The sequence below is a fragment of the Thermobia domestica genome, chromosome 8 (genome assembly GCF_964235325.1).
Source record: "Thermobia domestica chromosome 8, izTheDome1.hap1.1, whole genome shotgun sequence".
NCBI lineage: Eukaryota > Metazoa > Arthropoda > Insecta > Zygentoma > Lepismatidae > Thermobia > Thermobia domestica.
In genome coordinates this window covers 119,542,817-119,569,311 of record NC_137461.1, presented here as the reverse complement: position 1 = coordinate 119,569,311, position 26,495 = coordinate 119,542,817, and the positions used below count along the sequence as shown (strand labels likewise).

At 36.5% G+C, this 26,495-nt stretch overlaps 1 protein-coding gene across 4 annotated transcripts in view; it reads right to left on the bottom strand.

Moving 5' to 3' along the window:
- Window positions 1-26,495, bottom strand: part of LOC145693168 (uncharacterized) — a 221,060-nt gene that overhangs the window by 28,172 nt on the left and 166,393 nt on the right. For 3 of the 4 annotated variants that reach the window (XM_081768925.1, XM_081768926.1, XM_081768927.1), the window contains exons 4-7: window positions 25,902-26,061; window positions 16,329-16,460; window positions 11,466-11,524; window positions 7,960-8,091 (exon numbers count right to left, since the gene is read on the bottom strand). In XM_081768925.1, the coding sequence (XP_081625051.1) occupies window positions 7,960-8,091; window positions 11,466-11,524; window positions 16,329-16,460; window positions 25,902-26,061 (483 nt within the window). The remainder of the gene's footprint in view (window positions 1-7,959; window positions 8,092-11,465; window positions 11,525-16,328; window positions 16,461-25,901; window positions 26,062-26,495) is intronic. The other variant, XM_081768928.1, reaches the window with a different exon arrangement.

Sequence of the window (26,495 nt, the reverse complement as noted above, 5' to 3'; positions counted from 1 at the left end):
AGAGTTTTTGCACATCAGTCATCAACATCACTAGATAAGTTACCGAATTCCATAGCGAAGAATTCTGGAGCTGGACATCGGCAGCAGCATCAGTTTTGAAATAGCTTTCCAGATCCGTATCTGTCCTTTTCTTTGCGAAAATTTGTATCTTGGAGGGGACAATAGTTCAGATAAAATAAGCATGTGCATCATCAGGTCTAAACAAATATTGGAGCGAGTTTTCCGTGTATGATGTAGCCTAGTGTAACGGAAGACTTTGTGGAGGGCTTCTAGAGCTTCTTCCGAAAACTGTCCTAGGGGTAACTCAAAAGACTGTAATATATCTACTCCATGGACTGGTAACTTGTGTAAACTGCTGGACATGTAATACCACTTGTATAACCGTAAGGATAAGTAATTGGTATCACAAATAAGACTTGTCTTGATCGATGACTGCCACTAGCAACTAACCGTAAAATTACTGATAAGTGTCAAATAAGGGTTTTATCAATGCGTGTTATTTCAGAAGCCTCCGTGAGATCCGAAAGATCCTTCTGGCTGTATTATCATCATTTGAGGAGCCAAACCCTTGTTTGGGTTTATCCACAATCAGGCCCATTTTCTCTTGAAAGTCAGTTTGATTTTTTTTCCCCTCAAAAACTGCCTTGTTTGCTGGATCCCTCACCTGTCACGATTTGAAGGAGAGACTGTACGCAATATGTAATAAACATTCGAAAGTTCTTATCGTGACGTGAAGAGGGATAGACCAAATGAAGAGAGAGCTTCGTTTGCAACCTTACCAGAATTTGTGGTTGAGTTCATTTCCGTTGGTTTCGAACCACAAATGAAACAATTTGGAGTTGCGTTGAATCCATTTAGAATGTTACACGCGCTGCCATCTACCATCGTTAAATATAAATCTAATGTACCATCACCAAGGGACAAGGTACAGTTCACAAGCGTCTCGATACGAGTCTTCATGTCAGGGCGATTCTTTAGAGAAAATGAACTTAACAGGTCTTGATCCTGGACGCTTGTTAAACCACAGAACTATTGCGGATATGACATCAATCAATTGAAGAGGGACAAAGGCAATCAAAAACATGTATTTATCTGTATATTTAACATCATGATCATCAAATTTCTGTTTGTGAATACTGAGACCTCAGCTACCATCAAAATTCCATTTACAGACCAATTTTTCCGTTACATTCTCTTCTAACATCAGCGATTTGGAAATACTTTCAACAGTTTTATACAAAAAGTTCTTGAAGGTCTACCTATGCAGATGTTTCGGTAACTAATACATTGGGGCAAAAGTTCTTTCTTTGCTTTCCTAACACTATATAGGCTAGGGAAACAGTTTTCATGAATGCTGTTGACAACGACCGCAACGTGTTGTAAAGCCTTTCGGAAAGATCTAGATCCACAAATAAGGATAAGGCCTGCATAACTGATAAGCCTTTGGATTGATTGTTCATCATTTCTTGATGTATTTTCTTTTGCTGCTGCTTGTTTAGCAGCAAAGGCAAGTTCCTCTGCCTTTTTAGTTGCTACATGCCTTTTTCTATTTTTTACACTCCGCTAGCTGTTTACTGGGTCTACCGCGAGTAGAGCAAGCTCCAACGTTGCTGTGATACCGAGCAGTTATCACTCACTGTTGATACATAGTCTGGAAGCGTACACGCACGATCAAGCCACAATGTTTTTAGCTAGGAAAACCGACCGAACTCTATGCGACATCAGCCATTTTTGCTCAAGATCACATGTAATAACTTACTAAATTTCTCTAAGCTGCTGTACACATCTGTGACGCCTTCAAGTTTATAACCACTATAAACAGCCTGCAGAATTTCCGCTTTGTTCCGACCAGCATTGGTGGTTGCTATCCATCTTTAAAAAATGTCCTTGTTTTTTATGGTGTCTTTTGCAATTTCAGTAATTACAGTCACAACTACGGACACTTGCACACACACACACACTATTGCTGAATCCAAAGGAAATCATTAAAGGAAGATATTCCTGCAGAGATCTCGAGACATGTCTAGGGCTTTTTTGAGATATTACAAATATACCAGTAGCAAAATGCTTACCAAACGTTCGTCGTAAAGGGAAGAACGTACCTGTGCTACAACTACCCATTGGTGACAAGAAGTCTCGCCCTTCGCTTTGGTCTCAAACACCAGTGCGAGCGCTGTAGAGATAACGACTCAGGTCGGTATAATATAGTAGTAGTGCACGCAAATCGTTACCTGTAAGAGTGTCATCTCGGCCTAATATGGTAATTTCCCTTAAGCCCTCTGCAGGCTGATGGGGTGTCATCAATTTCTGACTAGGGATTTCTGTCTTGTGAATCATCTGTGCTTTATTTCGTGCGATTTCTAAGTCCGAAGAATATTATTTCTTTTCTCATTTTTGTCCATTGGTCGACGCACTGTGAGGCGCGGCAAATTTTCTGCGATCACATCGCAGATCGCAGCACGTTCTGCTATGGGGGTCGCCCATTATCAAAAGCGTCTTGGACATCGAAATTTCCTACCGAAAGCTACTGAACTATGTTTTGGTAGTTGTTTGTGGCAACGTATCTTGCCCATAAAAGCACTAATTTTTCTCCACGGGCCTGCACAAAGTTAATCTTTCCGGCTCAATACCTTACGTCTGATTATAAAAATTCCAACACTTATTTCACATCTACTTGCTTCAACTGTCAGTTGTTAAATGAGATTTAGGCCTACTCTGCTGCGACTCATACCCTGAAATTTGTGACACTAACGCTATCTCGTACGAAAAAGGGTCTATAGGATTAAGCTGATCCTGGTATCTGAAAATTTAAAATCTTATCCATTTCTTACGTATTCTTCGTAGGTATGATTTTATGATTATCAATTAACGTACTTTTACAGCAAATTCAGTTGTATACAATTTTAACTTTCGTAAAACGATATTCACAGTATTGAAGTAACGAATACAGAGATAATTCAAGCTGACATTTTTGTAACAGAATTAAATTTGTGGATATATAATATTTCGCCAAGTATATCTACGCCCGTATTTGGCACATGCGTAAAAATTACAAGACAAGAGTAGTGTCAGTAGCTATGGAGTAGCGTTACTTGATCGAATTTCTTACAAAGAACGTTAAAATAGCTGAAATTTAGATGATTGCAAGTAGACTGTGGATAGACATCTGCGCGTATACGGGTATCCGCATCATTATAGCTTTTTGCGAACATTTTTAGTTTCTGCAGGGTTGCCACAAAATTTTTTAAATCATTTTCCATGACTTTCCACCTGTTTTGTACTTATTTTTCATGACCGCTAGATGAAGAATTAATATATATATATATATATATATATATATATATATATATATATATATATTTAACGGCCTCCATAATCTCCATAGCCGCCCAACGCTCACCTTATTTATTTTTTCTTTTGTACACTTTACAAAATATATTTACATGCACATAACATTTGTATATAATATGTTTTGTGTGAGAGCAAGAAAAATTCTCGTCTTGAATACTCACTATGAAGTCTAAAGGATTTGTTATGAATAACAGTGGTTCACTTTTTCCCTTCGTTCTCCAACCGTCGGATTTTCTCTGCAACTGCTTCCTCTTCTATCTGGGCTTTCATCCTAATGACTTTTCTCTCTTCTTGCAGTTTCTGTAGTTCCTTTGCAATCCTAAGTTTGTCATTTTTCTCCTTCTCTGTCTTCTTTCGTGCCTCTTCCAAAAAACTTTCACCTGTCTTGCTGCTCGAACATATCTCTGCAGATCCCAGTGCAGTCTCCACGCATCCCAGCGAGAACTCTTCCTCATTCTCACAGTTCCAGCGGTAGGAAGTAGCAGAGCTCCAGCAGCCGGTGCCAGGATCAAGGAGCAGGTTGGAACAAGGGGACCACATACTCGAAATGAATCCAAGGCAGGGAACACCTGAGAAGATGGCCTACCAGCATATACACTGAACAAGCGTATCGTAACATTTCTTTTATTTAACCTGTAATCGGAGCCCTCAGCTCAGAACTTAGTTTTTTAATCTTAACTTCAATAGTTTTTGGTTCATATAAACTTTCTTTCATCATAAAAATTTGTTTCTTTTGCCCTAAATGATTCTTGCGATTGTGTTTGATAATGTTCTTTTGCGCAATTACCTTTGCATACTGCTGAGGCAGGTGTACCCTCGGACACAACAGAATACGACGGTCACACATGTTCTCTGCCACCGTGAAACAGAATGGCCTCAAACAGTTCTCTGTGCTATGAGGCTGAACTAAATCTGATTCTCAACCATGAAGTCTTTGTTGATCGGAAATCCAGACTCCACAGATGCATTACCATGTAAAACAATCAACACTAGCTTTACAACTTGCCACAGTTCAGCATACTTTTTACCCTGAAGAATGCGTACATAGAAATTATCTAATCGCTGTGGTTTATTAGCATGTTCTTCAAAGAACCGTTTGCCTCAAAACATAGTTGAAAATATTGATGCTTTGCCTTCTCTGCAACACTTCCACTTATTCTGTTTAAACTGAAGAGTCTCTTAAAGAGAGCATTTGCTCTAGATTTTCCTACCTCAGGTTCGTTCATTATAATTGATGGATCAAAACAAGACATTCCTATCATTTCAGGATATTGAAGGGGTATCTCTTTTAACTTGTCCACCATTTTCATGAGAAACGTCCTACATTCATTCCGAAACTGTAAAACACCGACATCTTTTTCACCTTTGACTTCTTTTAAAAACTTTTCACACTCGAATCCAATGTCTACTTTGGAGGCAAGAAGCAAGGCATCTGATTATCCATGTGTACAGCCTACTGCTGCTTGACAGTAATAGCTTCTTTCATTGCTCTTGGTTTGACAATTCGAGCCATGAGGATCCTCAACAGATGCAAAAGCTCTCCATACAATATGGAGACTGGATCCGAAGTCTGGAATCTTCATATAAAGCCTTGGCAATCACATGAGATGGTCTTAAAGAAACTCAATTTATATTTCAGAAAGAGGTTCCGCATGTACTCTTTCAGTAACCCTTTTGTATGGTTCAGAATTTAACGGTTTTGTTTCACGAATGTACTTTTTTACATCCTCAAATATTTGCAATGTCCTTTCAGTGCTTTTTTTTTTTTTTTTCATTTTCCAGCCATCTTGTTGCGCAATACTTCATAGGGGACATTGAACTACCTGTCACTGCTGTATATTCCTCATGTCTTGCTGGTGAGTTATTAAAAATATAGTACAAATCTCTCAGAAATAAGTTCACTTCCCAATCAACTCCTCCAACTCCTCGAATTGCAGTACCAATACACCCATGAACGACATGTAATCCACAAACGCCAATATCAAATAGCTGCTTTCCATGTGGATCTTCTGCAAACATGTTCTCTTTCAGTTTCTTCAAGAAACTCAAGTTCGCATTATGTCCGTCCATGGATACTTGCAACATTTCTTCTTGGTAGATCTGCTATGCCACGGGCATAGGCTCCCAGAATGTCACCTGCTGTGGTTCCATTCAAAAATATCCTGTTCAAGTACTGTGTATACACAAGGTTCCTGTTAGTGTCGAAATACCTAGTAAGCAGGTCTGAGTCTCTTGGACATTATTCAAGGCTTCGTCAAAACAAATCACAAAGTCCTCACAGTACCTCAATTTGTCTTTCAGTTCAGTATCAAAATATGGAGCTAGGCCATGATTTATAATATATGTACACTGTTCTACCCAGCTGAAATTTAATGACAAATGAACTACCATGAAACATGGACCTGAAAGTCACTAATCTTTCCACAGGAGTTAAGAGACAATTTATCTTCCACTACTTTCAAAGCCCATCGGATTTCCGCAGAAGTTATATCACCACGCGCAACACCTGACAGAACGTTGTGCGAGTTTGTGTCACTGGTAGATGTCGAAAGACCCTGAACTGCACTTTGTTCAGCACTGCTTTTGGTGACCCGAGCCCTTTGCATGGGATGTGATTGCTGCTATTCCCATGTTAGACAAGAACGTCCTTTTAGCACAGGCTGCAATAGGCATGATGTATGTCCTCTGATTTCTTAAGCCATCCAACAAATGCAGGATATAATGACAGTTCTAGCCACGGGTTGCTGATTATTATTTTTTTATTTTATTTTATTTTATTTTTTGTCCCATTGTGATGTTACTGAAAAATACAACTAATAAAACATTAAGTAAATCATTCTGAAAAAGATATTCTGTGAAAAAATAGCAAAATAATTAAAAAGATAAATCATTTTTTACCAGAAGTGTCAAAGCTAAAATTAGATTTAAAAAAATATTTATTATAGCAATAACGTTTCCATATCATAACGATCTCTTCGTCAGAGTTTATCCCTTCGTCGTGAACACCCCCTAACCCTTATATGCATTAAAACATTAACCCTCAGCAAAACAGTAAGTCATATTACTTCTGTCATCATTGGGTTGTTCGTATGTTGTAATTTCAAGAAGATTTATTATTATTATTGTCACACAAACAAAAACTATGTACAACTACCATTACTAAGATACCCACTTAGAGTCTGTGAAAAAGTATTAAAACAGCAAAATAACTTAAAACAAACATCTTCATATAATTTTCCATGACTTTCATCCCTTTTGACCTTGTTTCCATGACTTTCCCTGATTACTTTCAAATTCCATGACTTTCCCTGGCTTTCCAGGTCTGTGGCAACCCTGTTCTGTGCGGATGGCGGATAAAAATGTAAATGAAAAGACAAGAATTTTAGTGATCGTTTTTCTAAACACAAATTATTTAGATGATCTTACTGTAATAAAACTATTACCAATTCGGAACAAAGAGCCACCAGAATAAATTTGAGTCTTTTTAACTCTATATTCAATATGAAGCATCAATCTAATTTTGTGAGAGGTGGCTTTATTCTTCCTTCTGGAGGGCCTTTTATCTTTATTTTTCTGTGCCTTCTAAGCGAAGACACTTACGTATTATATGTTCCAAAAAAAAAATAAATAAATAAATAAATAAATAAAAAAAAAATAATAATCTAACAATTAATAAACTAATATGGTATTGCAAACTTGATAATTTTCTAGTTAGAAATCTACAATCGAGGGAATCTGAAGTAAATCAATATATTTCCCATTAATTTCGTACTTCGTTCTGAATTTTATTTGGTGCAGTCGACTTACAATAGGAAAAAAGAGTACTACACATTTAGCTTGAATTTTGATATAAAATTCACGAAACTATAAAGGGATATATGTGTTTTATAGTGGATACTATTTTCAAAATTTTAACTGTCATTGAGAGAAAGAAAAGAAAAGAAAAAGTTTTACAGATTCATTCTCATCTGCTGATGCGATTTCTTATATCCGCGCAGACCTCTCACAGGAAAAACAATAACCGTGCAAGATTATACGAATGTTCAGCTCCTTGGTAAAACACTATCTGGTGCAAATGAATCGTATGGACACATCCTACTCCAATCATATTTAACTATCCCACATAATTATAATAAAGTGTTGGCTAAATCCCTCTTGAAGACTGGTGATTAACACTAGCCAAATCATTAACAAACACTTACCATTCCTTGAAATGTGTGTGAAATGGATTCCCTGACAAACTTTTCGGGGAAGGTATAATAATTGATGCCCAGTATTGCTACAGATTCCTAAACAATACTGTACAAACAGTTATTCCCACGGAATGAAAGACATGGGATGCTGTTCGAGTGTAATTCTTCTCCACGACAATGTTCGGTCTAGACGGACAATTTGATAGGAGTAATTCTAGCTGAAATGCGGTCAGGAGTTTTGTTTAGTCCCAAATGATATTTTAGTAGACTCGTTAGCACCAGTGCTCAATATTCTCGATTACTTTGGAAAACTTGTCAGTTTTATATTTACTGTACTCACAATTTCTTGTCATCTGTCATTCTTGAACGATAATATTACACCTTGTTTCTCAAATACGTGTCATGTGAAACTTACTTTGTTTTTCCTTGGTTTATTTTTCCTTTCATTGTTGTTTAAACCGTCTATTTTATTGTGTGTTGAGAACAAATTTGGTACTGGCTGGTGATGAGTGACAGAATTACCATTTTCATCTATCCTTCCAGAGCTCTGAAATAAATGGAGACAAGTACAATGAAATTTAATTCTTTCTTTATGAAAGCCAAATAAAGCACTAACTAAATACTACAAATAATGGAACTAAAATACAATCACAGAGCCGTGACTACAGTAGTTTGGCCTTGCAGATAAAACTGTATACTGAATACGCACTTCTGATTTTCTTGAATGGGCAGATACAATTGTATATTGAATATATACTTCTAATTTTCTTGAATTTATTGTATCTTTCTTTAAATCATTTTGCACTGTTTTGATACAAAAAGCATGTTCTGACCAGAAACAAGTCCTCGATTACATACCCAACAACAGCCAATGCCATTTTTCTCTTGATATTATATAAGAACATTTTTTTTTTAAACTCATACTTTTTAATAATGACAATATTTAATTCTGATGTTAACAAAATTACACTCGGGTTAAATTAATTCCAATGAACGAAATTCACGATTGATTTATTTTAAAACTTAATTCAAACTACTTAAGGTTCTGCATGTCTAACCATTATCAATTTTCTCAAATGTTCTGTGATACGAATAAAGTATCAAAGTAATAGCATACAGTTTACAATTTCTATGCCATTAGTAGTTTTGAAGGTAGGGTTCTTCCTTTCCAATCTTCAGTTTAACGTCCCACGATTATGCTCTTAGGCTAAGGATTAAGGCAAGCTAATGATGGAAGAATTGATGGAATGAGACTGGTAGGAAACGAAAGTACCCCGAGAAAACTCGCAAACCTATGTCCACCCACAAACTTCTTTGGGTAGGGATCGAACAAACGACACCATGCTAACTAAAACAGGACTGTTCAATTTTGACATTTTTGACGAAAAGGCTGCAAAATGACCAATTCGTACAATGTTGATTTCCATTTTTAATTCCGAAACTTAAATAATATACTTTCCAGAACACTGAACTGAACAATATACCAACTTCGTACAGGAAGTAATTAAGAACTAGACAATTCTTTTCATTCGAACTAAAAAAAATAATCTGCACTGCATAGGAAACCAAACACCGCCGAGTTTTATAACGATTTCAATTACGTAAAATCAAATATTATTTATAATAATAATTATTACTATTATTGAGTGAAGTCAAACTTCACGGTCCTATTTTCTAAACAACTGAAAATTTTCTTATTTCGCTCCACACCACCACCATTATAATAACACAAATATTATATTTCAGACTTACAGAAACATTACAACCATTGTGATTATTTTTAAGGTAGCCTGTGTCTCAGTGCCTACTAAGTCGTAGAATATTCAAGAAAGGAATCTGATACGTTTTATTTCACTTTGTAATACACCAAGGTGTTTCAGCAAATATTACAAGGCAGAGTAACTCGGAAATTTCCCCTATTAGATACAAATTCTCGTGAAATGGAAAACCGTGAGCTCATTTGCTCCATGCCGTTATTGGTCAATTGTAGCAAAAGGTATTAGTTTAAGAACCTAACTGGCCTAGGTTTTCATGCCTTTGTGCAAGCACTGATGTCACCTAATCAAAAATGCAAATTACGCGTACCTCCCCCCTAAAAAAGTTTTAGTTAGCATGGATTTAATCCTTTGTATTACAAATGAGTTATATAAAAGGCGCTAGTGTAAAAGGTCTTATAATGCAAGCAATAGCACAAAATGAAAGTGTGTCTATTGAGATATACCGTGATGTAATTCCACAGTACACGAAAAATACATTTTATTACACGCCTTTAGTATTCAGTGTTAATTCTCGTAGAAGTTTGTCTCTTATTGTAGTTATAATAATGAATTAAAAGTACTGAAACACTGATTTTCTTATTTTATTTTTTTCCGTCTTAAAAGGTGTATGTTCTGTTCTTTTATTCTATACTAATCATGTATTCTAAATTAGCAACTACCGATACCACTGAATTTTGTATTAATGTTTTAACTAGATTTTTAAAAATTTTGTGTAACTAGAATCAGGTTCAGCACCAGCTGGGAAATCGAATGTAATGGTTGTTACGTATAGGATCGTGGAACTGAACAAAGGCTAACCTACACGGATTATGGTGATACCACAACAGAAATTTCTCGTTCAAAAATCTCATGACAGCAAGTAAGAAATGTAGCACTTACTTGGTTTATGCTAATAAGATTTTACCTAATTTTCTGCCAGATATTCTGAAGCCTTTTTCAACAGGTACGTAAGCCAATCACATGAAGATCGAATCACATAATGAAAATACCTTGCACTTTTCGTGCAAGGATTCTAGAAGTTGAAAGAAAAATAATTTTGGTACCGTACGTTACGGACTATAAGACGCACATTATTCTTCGAAAAACTGCATCCAAAATTCAGGTACTTCTTATACTCAAAATTAATATAAAAATGTTCAGTGTTTAATTTAAAATTTCTTCAGTCTTAAGTAACGCTCTCGATGGCAGTGAAGACCATCTCATATATGAAGGGGACAATAATGAAGAGGAGGAAGAAGAAAGTTCAGATGATTTTCAGGGATTTTAAAGGTCAGTTCCGTTTTATAAATTAAGAATATTTTTTTAGTCTGGCTTTGCAATATAATAATAAAAAATGGTAACGATGTTACGATAACTTTCTGTAACCTTACAGAATTTACTCATTGACTCGTCAATCCGTAGTCTGTTTAACATTAGGTTCCTCGACAGTTGGAACAAAGGAATTTCTCTATGGTAAGAAAGCTTTTTACAGGATAAAAGAAAATCTCACAGGTACGAGAAGGCTTTTTACAGGGTTTATACACCGAACTTGTCACCATCCATTTTGCTCCCATGAACTATCCCCATTGATTTCTGGGTGTTTTAAAAACTGAAGGATTCATTTCAACTGAAGTTTTGGGTCTAGAAGTGCCATTTTCCAGTGACTAAACATGTCCCTTAAAGAGATCTTTGACGCTTTTGATAGGATAAAATTCCAATGGTGTGTAAATGTGGATGAAAATTGTGTTGAAAAGTAACAGAACTGTTTGCTATTACATGCACGAATTTTGAACTTCATATCCTGTAAAAACAGATTATTTAAGGTAAATTATCATACCGAAAAAACTTTTGTCACTCCCTTTTAACAGGCATTTACTTCCTTTATTGTTTATTCGCTTAGCTGTACGTAAAAAAATTAGGACAGTTTTTGTGAGAGAATAATTTTTCATTCATCCTCTAAGCCAAACCTAACAGTCACAATCTCGACTATTCATAAACAAGTAGTAGTTTGAGAGAATACACAACTGCAAATTCACACTTGTAACCTGTTATTTGCGCTAACGTATTCAAAATAATATAAAAAGATGCACCAAAATATTTCTCAATGAACATTCAAGTATTCTGGGCTGTTTCAGCAACTAATTTGAATCCATCTTATTCTCACCTTTCCCTCAGCGCTTAATTCCTTTCCTCCTTGAAACGACGTGAACTTGTTAAGGGGATCTGAAAAATATTTGATTTAATTAAATTTCTAGTATTACGAATATAGCAACTTTAATATAAAATCCCAATTGCCAGCATGCATTTTCTTTGAGAACAACTGAAAAGTTCCCCCTTTAATTAAAGAAAAAAAAAATCAATGAACTTAAAATTGCTTTAAGGTACTCAAAAGATTTCGTAAATACTGAATACTCAGAAATACACTTTAAAATTTATTTTATACATTTTTTAATAAAATTGTCTAAAGCAAACAATTATTATTACCAATCGGTGTCGTAGTTTCGACAATATAACATTTTCATCAGACATATTGGAAACTAACGCAGACTACTAATAAGAGTTTGCTTTGGTCAGATTGATTTTAGGTATACGTAGTTCCCAAATTAACATGAGCATTTTAATATACTTTTAAAAATGAAACTTTTTCTTTTTTCTTTCTTCAGGTACTGTGACCAGTTGAAAGGACGCAGTTTTTTTTTTTTTTTTTTTTTTTCTGAATGTGATAAAGCACTGTTAAGCGCTCGTATTTCCTAGCTGCTGCTATTGTGCACAGCATTTGCGATACTGGCGACGTTTGTGAAAGAACAGTGCGATCATCAGTTTTCTTCACCTCCGTGATATGACACCTGTTGATAGTAGTCGATAACTCAGTAAGACGTGCGGTAAAAATATAGTAAATGCCGAAATGTGCGTCCAACTGAGGATTTTCTTCTTAACATCAACTTTAAAATGGTGTCTCATGCTTCATACTCCCTAGACCTCACTCCTAGCGATTTTCGGCTGCTTTTGACTGAAGAATACGCTGTAGAGGCTCATTTTTCAGTTAGGCCGCACTGGCTTCAACAATTTTATAGTGGTCATAACACATCATAAAGAAGTATTCTTAGTGGCCATAGAATCACGCCGAAGACGTTGAGAAAAATGTGTACGTACGAGGTGCATTCGAGTTATAACACCTCCAATTTTCTTTCTCAGCACTGATAACAGATAGAAACATGTTGGTTTAAAATACGAGCACTCGTTAATGCGTGACAGATGCAACACTATACGGCACATACAACTCGAGCGGCAGCGATGAGGGTGATTACTGTTTTTGATACTCGTCGTTTTCTCCATTTGCATGGTGACACCGCTTCAAATTCATCGCCAGTTGAGTGAGACATGTGATGATGGTGTCATGGATGTGCCTATTGTGCGTTCGTAGGTGTAACAGTTTTGACGAGTGCACAGATCCCACGGAAATGATAAATTTGGAGATGATGTGTTCCACAATCATTCGGTGGTCCTCCAAAACAACTTTCTCTACTCGTTCGATCATGTTGTCAGACCGGCTTATGCGAGGCCGAGATTGTTTTGGTTTGTTGTCACATTAGTTCTGCCTTTTTTGAATTGTCGCACCCACGAACGCACATTAGCTATATCCATGATATCATCATCACATGTCTCACTCAACTGATGATGAATTTGAAGCGGTGTCACACCACGCAAATGGAGAACACGAATGATTGCACGCTGTTCTTGTAATGGAAACAAGTATTGTACATATTGTATCACGAGTACTGTATCAAAAATAGTAATCATCTTCACCGCTGCCGCTAGAATTGCTTCTCATCAAAAGATTTCTGCAAATATTCTGTAACTGATAGCTAAGTACGATAATTAGGATTAAGACAATAACAGGTACTATAACCTAATCAATATTTTAATTGTAGTTGAAGTAGTTGAAATTATTTTGCACCAATGACAATATGAAAATCAACCAGACACTCTTATTAAATTACCCTGGCCCCATGAGGCAAGACCAACTAAGCCTAAACAACCAACTCAAAATGATTCTGGAACAATAAGATGGTTTACATTTATATTTTAAAAGAACGGACACAAAGCATTACGTAGATTACAGAAAATTTAAGCACACTGGGGCAATATCAACACTAGACATTACAATAATAGGGCCCTTATTTCAATATATATATATATATATATATATATATATATATATATATATATATATATATATATATATATATATATATATATATATATATATAAAACTGGAGTTTGGAGTCTTCCTGCTCTTAGCATCTCCCATAAAATATTATCAGTCACAAAGTACTTTTCACCTATTTTAAATCTGGCTACTCGTACGAAATTCACACAAATCGATACTACTTGCAATTCCTTTCTTCTAGCAGTCAGGTTTAGAATTTCTATGTTAGAAAGTATCAAGTAAGCTAATGTCCATTCTATATATTCAATCCCCAGAAAGACGACATTTGCATGGCTATTCCTTTTTAAATTCAAGATTGTATTCATCGGATACTATAATCATTAACAAAATATATTTAATGCTCAGCACATTAAAAAATAATGAAGATTAGGTGCCATTCTGTTAGAAGTAAATGCCTTTGAAATATATCTAGTCTGGCCATAAATACGGTTACAAACGAAAAAGTTACGGTAATTTACAAGTGCATAAAGGATGTTAAGCATACGTGGTCTGACAATTTGTAGCTATCATCCAAAATGTCTACCGTCAGTACACACTGTCTCCAGGAAAATGTCGCTATTCCGCTCAAAACTGTCAAACTGAGGGGCGACTTCTTGCAGGCAATACCGTCAAGCACTGCCCACAGTTTGTAATCAAGAGGATTATGGTCAGGGATGTTACAGGGCCAATCATCAGTGAATATGAGGTTAGGCACGTTGTGCTCCAGCCACTCTTTGGTTAATTTCGACTGTTCTTGTACGAGGTTTCTAATCACGCTTTACTCGTAACAGCTTCTGGAGTTCTTGCAATTCGTGGACGGCCTCCTCTTGAACGATCCTAAGCGGACCCAGTATCAAGAGAAAGCATTGGACTTTGCGGCACACAAACATGCAACTGATTTTCAGTTTTTCAACTGTGTTGAGAATTTCAACTAGCTGTTTTTCTTACGTTGTCACTAGTACATGGTTTTCGTAATTACCCATTCCACAATGCCCGTCAAGGTTATGTGACCCCCTTTCGACGTCAGCACTCACAATAGTCATCGTACATTCCAATGCCATATTAGTTTACTCTCACAACGGAAAGCGCTACAGCCTTTGGAACTTTGTAACGGTATTTACGGTTAAATTAGGTAAAACTGAGTTACACGAAATTATTAGCTCTATCTTCTGGCAATCGGTGGAAATAATCCAACTATTGTGAATACTTTATTATTTGATGGGAAATGATGGATAAGCGGGTACAACTCATTTTTAGTGCAAGGGATCCCTGGTTCGATCCAAGGCCACGTTGTCTTATAGATAGCATTGTGTGTCTGGGTTCTCTCGTTTTCCTCCCACATTCTCATTCTACAATTCTTTCATACATTCACTTCATCAATCTCCTTTACCCTGAAAGGCATACACATGTGACATCGAAAATTTGTATTTTTCCATATCCACCCCCTCAAAAAAGATCCTAATAAACCATATACAGCTATGAAATGCTTGTGTGTACTTCTAAAGAATTTAAATTATTAACCCTTTTAAATTATGGCTTTTTGGGGGTAAATTATAGATTTTGTCAAGCGGCTACAGCATCATCCCTATTTATCCTAGGACCATGGTTCGTACCTCATTCTTTTCGGAATAGAACGGCCTTTCAAACGGCACCATTCATATTTCCTTATATCTCTAAGGAGAGAAATTGAGAGATCTTTTTTTTAAACTTTTTTTAAAATTTGAGTCGCACTCTGGACCCCTTTCTGTGTTAACGCACTGATCTCAAAATCAACTGAAAAATATTCACGGGTATACTACATGTGTGTACAATATTTTAAACTTTATCTTGAATAGTAAGGGTGAGAAAAAATATTTACCAATCAGCCCCACAATGCCCCAGATTACTCAAAAAGACCCAGATGTAATATAAAAATTTCTTGAGACACTCCTATTTACCCTACGGTCATGGTTCGTACATTACTCTCTTCAGAATAGAACAGACTTTCAAACAGTACCATTCACATATCTCCATGTATCTGAAGTGGGAAAAATCGCGAAAAAAGGAATTTTTTTTACCTTTTTGCCCCTCTGGACCCCCTTGTTTTAACGCAGAGATTGAAAAATCTGAAAAATGCTAAGGGGAACACTGAATGTGTGCAAAATTTCAATCTTCTAGGTGCAAAAGTATGCCCGTTAAAAAAAAAAAAAAAAAAAAAAAAAAAAAAAAAAAAGAAGCATAACATTTTTTTAAAGTTATAACGTCATCACATACTGTGTTTCAATGCAGAAAGGTGTGAAACCATATGTAACGTGTTCTACAATGCCTCCATACTTAAGAAAAACCGAAGTAAAAAGTTTTCTTGGTACTTTTTTTAATCGAATAATGAAGACACTATTTTAGTATCTAAAAATCGGCACCAAATCTTAAAAGGGTTAAATACGATGACAATTTTGCCTATAACCAAGTATCAGTGAAAAATTTCGGTTATCGAGTTCGGTTTTTCGGTTATCGAGTTATAAGATGTGAACGAAACATAGCGTGAGTTCAAAGCTTCACTTCTATCAACACTACGTACTCAGATTGAGCTCTTAAAACCCACGTTTGTATTACATATTACACTTTAAAAAAGAATTCTTCAAATAAGTAATTTTTTACTGTTCACTACTACACTAAAAAAAACAAAATACTTCTGAAATATGAACAACATATAATTCACTCAGTACGTGGACTTACGTACAAATACAGATAAGGAACACATGCAGGTTACATGCATTCAGTAAGGAAAAATAAGGTGTCCTATAATATACCGAACATACCCAAGAACTTTTCAAGTACCTGGGCCTATTGAGGTTGTTATCCAATCAACTGGTGGAATAGACAACACACTCAGATGCTGCATTTGCATTGGGTATACTCCCACAGGTGATTTTGTATGCACTTCTTGGTTAGAGTACTTCTTAACTGTATCTGTAGCGGTGAAAAAAAAAGAAATAACGATTCTTGTGCACATAGTAGTACAAGCCAAACCTGTTTCATTCATACTTCTGTACAAAGCATTATACATAAGTGCAAATTTTGTGAAACAGCATGCATATGTTATTATATATATATAAAGCTTTCAATATACTATAATCTTTTGAGCTTACGTCTCATAATAATACATGATCTAAAACCATTTGACAATGGAAATACACAAAATTATTTTCACGCTGCAAAAAACTACAATTTATTAATAAATCATGTAAAATATAAAATACTTTCTGCACTGTTTTAAAAGAGAGTGAACTCAAGATCACTACCTTTCATAGTAAACAATACTAATAGTTTACCTCCTATTGGCAACCTGAAAAAATTGTCGGATATCCAACATGGTGGTATTGCATCCAGTATCCCTACATTTAATTTTGTGAGAAAAAAAAAAAAAAAGGTAACGAGTTTCTCCTCCTAGCATACTGGTTGAGGATGCCAGTCAAAGGAGACGTGAGTGGGAGCAAGTGAAAGATGGGAACCTTAAAAAGCGCTACACGACCATGTGTAGTTTATAAGTTTAAACTAGGAACAGAAGACAGTGTGGTTTATAAGTTTAAACTAGAAACAGAAGACAGGACCAAAAGGATACCTGGCATTCAGAAGGGCGTATGATTAATGAGCACAAACTGTGATGAATTCGTCCAGGAAACACTATGTGCGGAACCTCCACAAGCGATAGACAACGAATCGCTCAAGTTCGATAATAGGAAAACGTGTGATGCACCCAATTGCAGATAACAAACCATTCTGTAGCACCTTCAAAAACTTGGAAAATGGCATAAAATACAACGATGGGTTCCACATTAGGCTCAAATCAAGGATTAGGATTAGGATTTTTGATTTCTGGGCTCTCAGCATCTAAGGCCATTTAGCCCGTCACGTTTTTGAGAGATGACGTCCCTCGGCGAGCACACTATTCGGGGAAGGGAAGGAAGAAAGGATTGGAGAAGGAGGGAAGCGGCCAGGGACCTGTAAGCTAGGTACCACCTCGACATTTGCCTGGTGTGAATGAGGAAAACCTCATTCAGGGTGGCTGGCCTGAAAAAGCGTATTACACTTTTTCGACCGAGTGCCCCCACTGGGACCGCTCGCACTGAAGGCGAGAGAGTTAGAGACTATGCTACGCGGGGCCACAGGCTCAAATCAAGAAAAGGGAACTCTTCTGTTGTAGCAGGATCAGTTTCTGGACAAAATGCTGAAGACAAAAAGCTGATTATTTACGATACGCCACGATGCAGTAATAATTGATTAATATCACATAAACCCACCTCTAAACAACAACAACAAATAATAAAAATAAACGTGCTCTATTTGGTAATCTACTCGGATCATCATACATCAGAATTCCCGCCACCTAACCAGACATTCAATGAAATCGTCCACTGGAAGCACTTGGGAAGTATGAATGAAATACACGTCCCTGTGAATCTATAAAGTATATTTATTCTGCTTTACGATAATTCGAAGACTCTAGCTGCTGTCAGTAGTGTTAATTATCCACCCTACTTAGGAAACTAATGCATTCCTCGTTCTCCGGGCATTGCCCCGTCAGATTATTTCAAACTTTCGATAAGGTCACGTTCTCTGAATTCTATCCCCGTAGGATCTACGAAGATAAGTCAATAAGTAACGAATATTTTTATATTGATCTACGATTAGCTCTAAGGTATTTTGTGCTCATCAGACGCTAAGTGACACCGTTGACTTCGCCTGAGGTAGGGTGCACCGTTATCACATCAGTCTGCTTTGTGTTATTCTGAAGTAGAGATGGCCGCGCCAGACTCTGTGCGCCCCAAATAAGAACAGCGTTCTGCCATCCGTTTTCTGTGGTCTAAAAATGTATCCGGAGCAGAAATTCATATAAGATTTTCAACACAACATGGGGACAATGTGTTGCCTAGTGAAGTGTTTACCAGTAGTTTCAACAGTTCAAAAGTGGTCGAACGAGCCTGAAGGATGAAGAAAGAGCAGGGTGTCCAGTTACAGCAACAACTGATAGCATTATTGAAGGAGTCCGTGCCTTTATTCTGAGAACAGACGAGCGACTGTTGAAGTGACAACCCATATGCAGATTAGTCATGTTTCTGCATATGATGACATGCATAACAGGCTTAACTTTCATAAAAATCTGTGCAAGATGAGTTCCGAAAAATCTCAATAAAGAGCACAAGCGAAACCGTGTAAGAATTTGCGAGCACCTACTGAACCATTATATTAACGAATATCAAGCGTTCCTCAGGCGAATCATCACTGGAGATGAAACGTAGATTCATCACTTTGAACCACGGTCAAGAAGAAATTCAAGAGCCAACCTTCTGCAGGGAAAATAATGCTTACATTGCTTTGGGACTCTCAAGGATCAATCCTAGAACATTACCTGGAAAAGGGATCAACAATAAACAGTAAAAGGTAAATTGACGTGCTGGTAAGCAAATCGAATCTTGCAATTCGTAATAAACGCAGAAATCGATTGTCGGAAGGCGTTCTTGTGTTAAATCACAATGAGCGTCCACATACCACCGCCTACACTGCTCAAACTCTTCATACGCCGCGTTTCGATGTGTTGGAGAATCCTGCATATAGTCCCAATTTCGTCCTGTCAGATCATCATTTGTTTGGTCCACTTAAAGATGCTCTCAGAGGCTGTCGATTCAGCTCCGACCAACTGGTAAAGGAAGCGGTGCATTCGTGGCTTGCTGCGCAATCAAACTATTTGCAAAGGCTATCGGAAAGCTTGTGCAACGATGGGCAGGTGCATTGAAAAGCAGAATGATGTTCAAAAATGATATGAATACTATACTCTTGGGATAATAAATAATAATAATAATAATAATAATAATAATAATAATAATAATAAGGATTGCAGATACTTTTTGACTTAGCCTCGTATAGTTTGGATGGAGACTACTGATGCTGACGGAAACTATTTCTGATTTTTCAGGTAAGCCTCTCCTGTATGGTCAAAATCCGACAACTTTTTTGGGTACCAAATATATATTTGAATAGTTAGGTAAAAGGGCGGAAGTTCTATGAGCATATACCTTATGCCACCGCAATGCATTAATATTTTTTAATGTTCTCTCACCTGGTATGAAACCAGGGGCACGTGACCAAAGGCGTACATGTAGACAAGATCACCGGAGTGCTCTTTTGGAGATAGTAACAAAAAAAAACTAAACAACAACTGAACAAATACTGTAAATATGAACTGTAAGCCATATCTCCATATTATTTAGTCTCAAAACGGGGAAAGAGGCGAAACTATTACATATACACACACAAATCAGGAACTGAGATAATTGCCAGATCATATTATTTTGAATATTTTACGCTTATGTGACCGATAATTGATTTCATTATGATTTTTTTTTTTTTTTTGGTGCAAATTAACTCAATTTAAATTTATAATTACTCTTGTTAGTACCAATATCCCTTGCTATACGCAATCTCACTTCACGTGCTTTCGCTAACAGAAAACTGTACAGAAACTGCAGTTACCCTGTACGGCTGTGACGTATGGTCATCTTTAAACAGAAAATTATAAAGAGGATGGGTTCAATGTTAAACCCATAAAACATCTTTCTACAACAAAACTAAATTCTCTCTGCACACGTAAGCGTAGGTGCGGGAAAGCCGGGTTTGATTCCCGGCCGAAGTTCATATAGTTCGGGTCCTACGTTAAGCTGTAGATTCTAGTCTCATACAGCCTCGGTACAGAACGGATCTCCACTCAACCAACATATCTTTAAGCACACTGACAACAGAATTAAGATCACTTAGAAGAATGTTTCACACACCGACGTGTCAGTTTCCACGGAGATTCAGACTGCTAGAGCTAGAGCGCGAGAGAGAATCACGGGTTAACCTTTTGCAGTGAGTTACAAACAAAACATAGTAATTATCATCATAATACGTCGTACGTATCACCAACGACAGTTTGCGCACCACCTAACCCTGGTGTAGATCATTAACGCCAAAAATCACCAGCCTTCCATCCCAGAGCCTTCAAGAAAGGTAGAAAGTGATTAGGTTTCACTGAAACCAGTCCATCTATTATGTGACTACAACCTGTCAGCTGTTCAAGTATAGTACATTTTTTTAATTATACTATAAAGGGAAGATTTACCCGATTGGGCTCAAATCTATGAGGGAGAACCCCGAGAAAACCCACGAGCACGGTGCTTATGCACTACAAAGTCCCCACCGCGCGAGCTGGGTTCGAACCACGGACCCCAAGCACCTATACAAAGTTCTTATTCAACAGTCATTTTGAAGAACATTAATCGAAATCATGTTAAGAAAGCAGCTATATCTATGCAAATAATAATCAAGGAACAAATAAAACTGAACAAACGAGAACAGCTAACAAGACTACGAAGAATATGGATACGGCGCATTCTAGATACTTCAAATCCAGAGCATTGTGTGGACAGTCTAATTTTACATCTGATTTATATATCGGTATATATATATATATATATATATATATATATATATATATATATATATATATATATATATATATACACGAGGGTCACTACGAAAGTTTTGAGATACGCATTGTTGTGGCACAGTATTTGAATTCAAACAATTGCGTTTGGTAGTGGTATCCAGAGCGAAGAAGCGAAGCAAGTTTCAACTCGCCCCACTTATCGGCGTAGCCGTATCGCCTTCACTTGTTTGTTGATGTGAGCAGTATTCGGCTGTCTAGAATGGAGCTCGAAAGGGAACATTTTCGGGCAATGATCCTTTACGATTTTAAAAGTGGTTTGAACGAGACACAAAGCCTTGACCGTTTGCAGGGGGCATTTGGGGACCTTGTTCCTTCCCGTGCTACAATTTTTCGGTGGTTTGGTGAATTCAGAAGAGGCCGGACATTGCTTAAAGATGAAGAGAGAGAGGGGCGTCCGGCAACAGCTGTGTCAGATGAAAACATTACCGTTGTGGAACAAATGATTCGAGAAAATCCTCGAACAACTTTCAAGGACATTGAATCAACAGTGAACATTGGATCGCCAGCAGTAACAAAAATTCTTCATGATCATCTTCAGCTCAGGAAGGTTTCATCTCATTGGGTGCCTCACACTGACTGAACAACAGAAGCGCATGCGTGTGGAATGGTATGAAGAAATGCTGGCAAGATTTGATGGAGGCAATTCTCGACGCGTCTCTGACATTGTTACTGGTGATGAGACTTGGATCTATCAATTTGACCCTGAAAATAAACGCCAGTCTACAGTTTGGATCTTTACAGACGAAAATCCACCCACAAAGTAAAGCGATCGCGAAGTGTGGGGAAGAAGATGGTCGCAACTTTCTTCAACAAATCTGGACATGTTGCAACTGTTCCACTTGAAGAACAAAGGACTGTTACTGCTCAGTGGTACACCACTGTTTGCCTAACAAAAGTGTTCCAGAAACTTCGAGAACGGCGTTCAAGAACTGGATTGCGTGGGATCCTGCTTCATCATGACAACGCGTACGCACACACGGCCAACATCAGAATTCAGCTTTTAGAATCTACGGAGGTAAAACTTATGACATCCGCCGTATAGCCCTGACCAGGCCCCGTGTGATTTTTTTGTGTTCCCCAGGATCAAAGATCGCATGCGTGGGAAGAGATTTTGCAGCCCTGAAGAAGCTATAGTGACTTACGAGAATGAACTTTCAACACTTGAAGAAAAAGACTGGCAACACTGCTTCCAAAAGTAATTTTCGAGGATACAAAAGTGTGTAATGGTGAATACTTTGAGAAAATGTAAGTGTTTTAAAACTGATTTTAAGTATGTAAGTTATTTCACATTAAAACTTTCGTAGTGACCCTCGTATGTGTATATATATATATATATATATATATATATATATATATATATATATATATATTCCCTCGGAGGTATAGTACACTATACCCACTTTCGCCAAAATTCAGTTTGTTATACACAACTTATCAATAAAAAATACAACAAATCCAAATCAACTAAATTCTGGTCTATAAAGAAGGTAGTGGTAACGTTTTGTTCTAAAAGTTCAACAAACAGTAGCAGAAAATAAATAAGAGCAACATTCGGCATGATAAAATTGATCTCTTGTAAACTTAGACAAATGAGACAGTGTCCTACTGTATACCTCCGAGGGGGGAGATATTTGTCCTAAAATTAGCACTAAAGATATTTCTGAACTAGGATCATTCTATTGAGTATGTAACTTGTGAAGACGAAACTGAAATGTGTTTCTTAGTTTACTTGTAGTGTTATATAAACTGCCTCATTTCTAAACACACAGTAAATACTTTGAATTAGTTTCAGTTCCAAGCAAGTTCCTTCAACCACTTCAAAAAGAAGGTGCAGGTTGTTTCTTCAGTTCTAGTTTCCATCCACTGTGTATGAAGCACAGTAAGAACCCGGTTAATAGACGAAGACATCACAGGTAGCTATAGTACAGTTCTTGATGTAATAGTATACGAGAATTTTTTTTCAAACGTGCCTGTTTCTCAGGTTCATCCCACTTAAGAATTTCATTGCAAGGACTGAAGTTTTAGTTTCTTTTTTCTTTCTTTTCTTTTCAAATTATGGCTACCTTTTTGTTATGCATGTTAAAATCAATTTATGAGTTCTCGTGCTACGTGATGATTTATCGGTACGAATTAGTCGCTTAATACAAGTAATAGCTATATATGAAAAGATTTGAAAGAAAAAAATGCTTTTGTGAGAAGTTCCAAGTCATTCAATTAAGTCCATATTTGAATGGTTTGATAAACCAGATGATGATGTATCATTTAAATACGAACTATTTGCTGAGCAAAATATATTCACATTTAAAAACTACTAACGTGTGACAGTTTCGCCAACTAACACTGACTTCATCAGACACTATTTAGTTCCCCCCCACAGAATTTTGATGAAATCTCAGTAATAAATTGCTATACAAAGAAATGAGTAATGGAGCTTGACCACCTGTTAGTACAAGTGAAAACATATAGGCAAGACAAAAAGAACATATATAGAGTAGGATTAAAGATCATATACGGGATTCACGAAACAATGATACATCAAACAAACTATTTGCTGGGCAAAACAATATTCACATTTAAAAACTACATACGTGTGACTAACATTTATGTTTCATAAGGTGCGTCGACTAACACTTCGGCTTCATCAGACACTACCTAGGATCGAGGAAAGTAGACTTCGAACATATCGGAAGCCTAAGCGTCCCCCGCTGTTGTGGAGAAGAACTCCCTGGTGCGACGTGAAAATCCATAACAAAATCAGTGATTGCACAAAATAGGAACTGCATAAATCACGTAAAGATCTGAAAATTTTTCTAACAAATCTTGAAACAAAATTTGCATTGAATGTCCTCTGAAGTTAGCATACCAAAATTCACTTGAGTAATTTCCATATCTCATCAAGCGTGAATAATATACTTATATATCCTATAAAAGTACCATAGTGCCTAGCTTGTACTAAGACGCACACCTATATTGTGACGTTCAATAAACGGACGAAAAAAAAAGGAGAGAATTCGGAAAACCTAATGACATAATACATTTGCATATACGGTATTTCGTTACAGGCTAATGTTCCAAAAATGAAACATTGGCATGTAAAAGGCTTGAAACAACTACTACACAACGCTGTCAGATAATGGGCCGAACCTAACTAAAATTACCAATTTCTTGTAAGTACTTAATACAAAGTAACACCGTTTGTTTTTCTTATTTCGTTGGTAAAAATTTCCATGTGTGGACTTCTTTTTGAGTTTTCGGTTCAGTTCTCAATTGTCGCGTTGTAGGTTAGTTTCCGTTTCAAAACAACTGAATTAGGTTTTACAATGGGCACCAATACCATTTTCAGAAGAAAAGTTTTTGTTTGTTAGAAAAACTTACATACACAACCACATTATATATAATCTCAAAACAATATTAGTGGGGAACGTAATTCATCACTGACCAAAACACATGTGACTACTATGAATACAATCAGAACGTATTTGCACACTGTTACAGGCATTGTAATTGTATTCTCCCTCCGCTTTTTAATTCAAAATTATGTAAAATTATTACTTCGCACTTCCTGTAACACTATTTCCAGAATATAAGCACGTCAGATTTTTTACAGATAGGCATCCAGATCATTAGACGATTACTTTAACATTGTATCATATAATAATAGGTATTTTTTTAATCGCCCAGCAAAGAAAAAATCTAATGAACTCACTCTGCAAAAAAATTCAAAACAGTCAATTTCTCAAAATTTCACGCTTCTATTTATTTTATTTGCCTGTTTCTTTGCAGATAGAAACTAGGTAATAAGTGATATTTAATTTAGAAATTTCTACTTCTACTAATTGATAAATTTATATTTACGTCTTTTGCGAGTGGGATCTAAACCAGTCCAGTATGTTCGATGCTCTCCCATTGGGAATCGAATCCGGGACCTCAAGTACCAGACGCAGTGGTCGAACCACCATACCAGTACATTTTGTGCTATTATGTGTAATACGAAAAGCTACAATAAGTAAGGCTTTTGCGGTAACTGGGTACCGTAGCCAACGAAAACACTAGACAACCTCATAATTCAAGCAGTTTTAGTAAATTTTCGGTGAATAAAGGGCTCAACTGCAGCAAATTCGAGATCTTAGAAAATGTTAATTTCGAATTACACTGAATTCCGTGGCAGTTACTTAAACTAAGCGTGCTGGACACTTACAAAGTTCAAGCAGTTATATAATTAGAATAGTTACTGCAGTAATCTAAGACCATGCTCCCACGGACGAAACTGATGTCTCATATCTCCCTGCTTCACCATATGAAAGCTGAGCTCCCAATAAAATATTTCCATTATAGTAACGTTCTTCGAAACAACTCAAATTCTGTTAATATATTCTCACCTCCAGTAATTCCAGACAAGTGTATTTGGCGTTGCTTTAATGAATTAGGATAAGACATAAGTAGGAGTTACCATATTCTACTTTGAAGCAATCCTAAATCTCTCCAAATGACGACTTTTTTTTTTTTTAAAGAATTCGAAAAAATCCCCAGCGCCAAGGTCACAATGGCGACTGGAAATATGAATCTGGCACGTAGACCTACGTAACAAATTGGATGTATATTATTGTTATGGTGCCTACTTTTGAAAACGCGTCGAGGTCAGAAGACTTTTTCAAGCATTACATATAAACTGAACATGGGAACAATATCACAATTTATGTTCTTGGTAACAAAAGGTATGCAACATCGTTAACATTGTTGAATAGTACATTAAAATAGTGAACAATGAGACACAAAAGGATAGCACTGCACCCACACACACACACATACATATATACTGAAAACTGCAAGTCTAAAAAATTACACTGCCATCTCCGATAACTTACCTCTATTTGCTAAGCCATTTTTCTCTTCTCTTATATTGTTGGGACTCACAATACACTTAACTGCATTGTAATTCGTAGATAATTGAAGTGGCGTTGAATCTATTCCATTGATATCTGTTACTACTTTTGAGTCTCTATGGGAAAAACTTTTATCCTTTTCCTTGAAGAAAAAAAATAAATCAGAGCTTACAAACTACGCCATATAATCTTACGAAAATTAAACAGTAACAGATCTATTATGTGGATGTGATAAGCCTGCACAATTACACAGTTAATTACTTTACGAATAACAACAGTACTATGCTTCTCATATGTGACCTTTTTAGGATAATATTCAAGCAATAAATACTACATCACAATCTGTGAAGAACGAAAAAAAAAAGGAAGAAAAAGTATTTTCAACTAACTTAACGGCAATGCACTTCTGACAGAAAAGTTCTTTTGTACCAGAATGTACTACCATGAGCAAAATAAATGACGCGTCTCTTTATTTTGAAGTTTTTTGAAAATATCTCCGTTTTCTTTGTATGTTCGAAATCTCGGAAGGTTTCCCCAGCAGGACAGGTTAATAACAAACCCGTTTTTAATATTTGT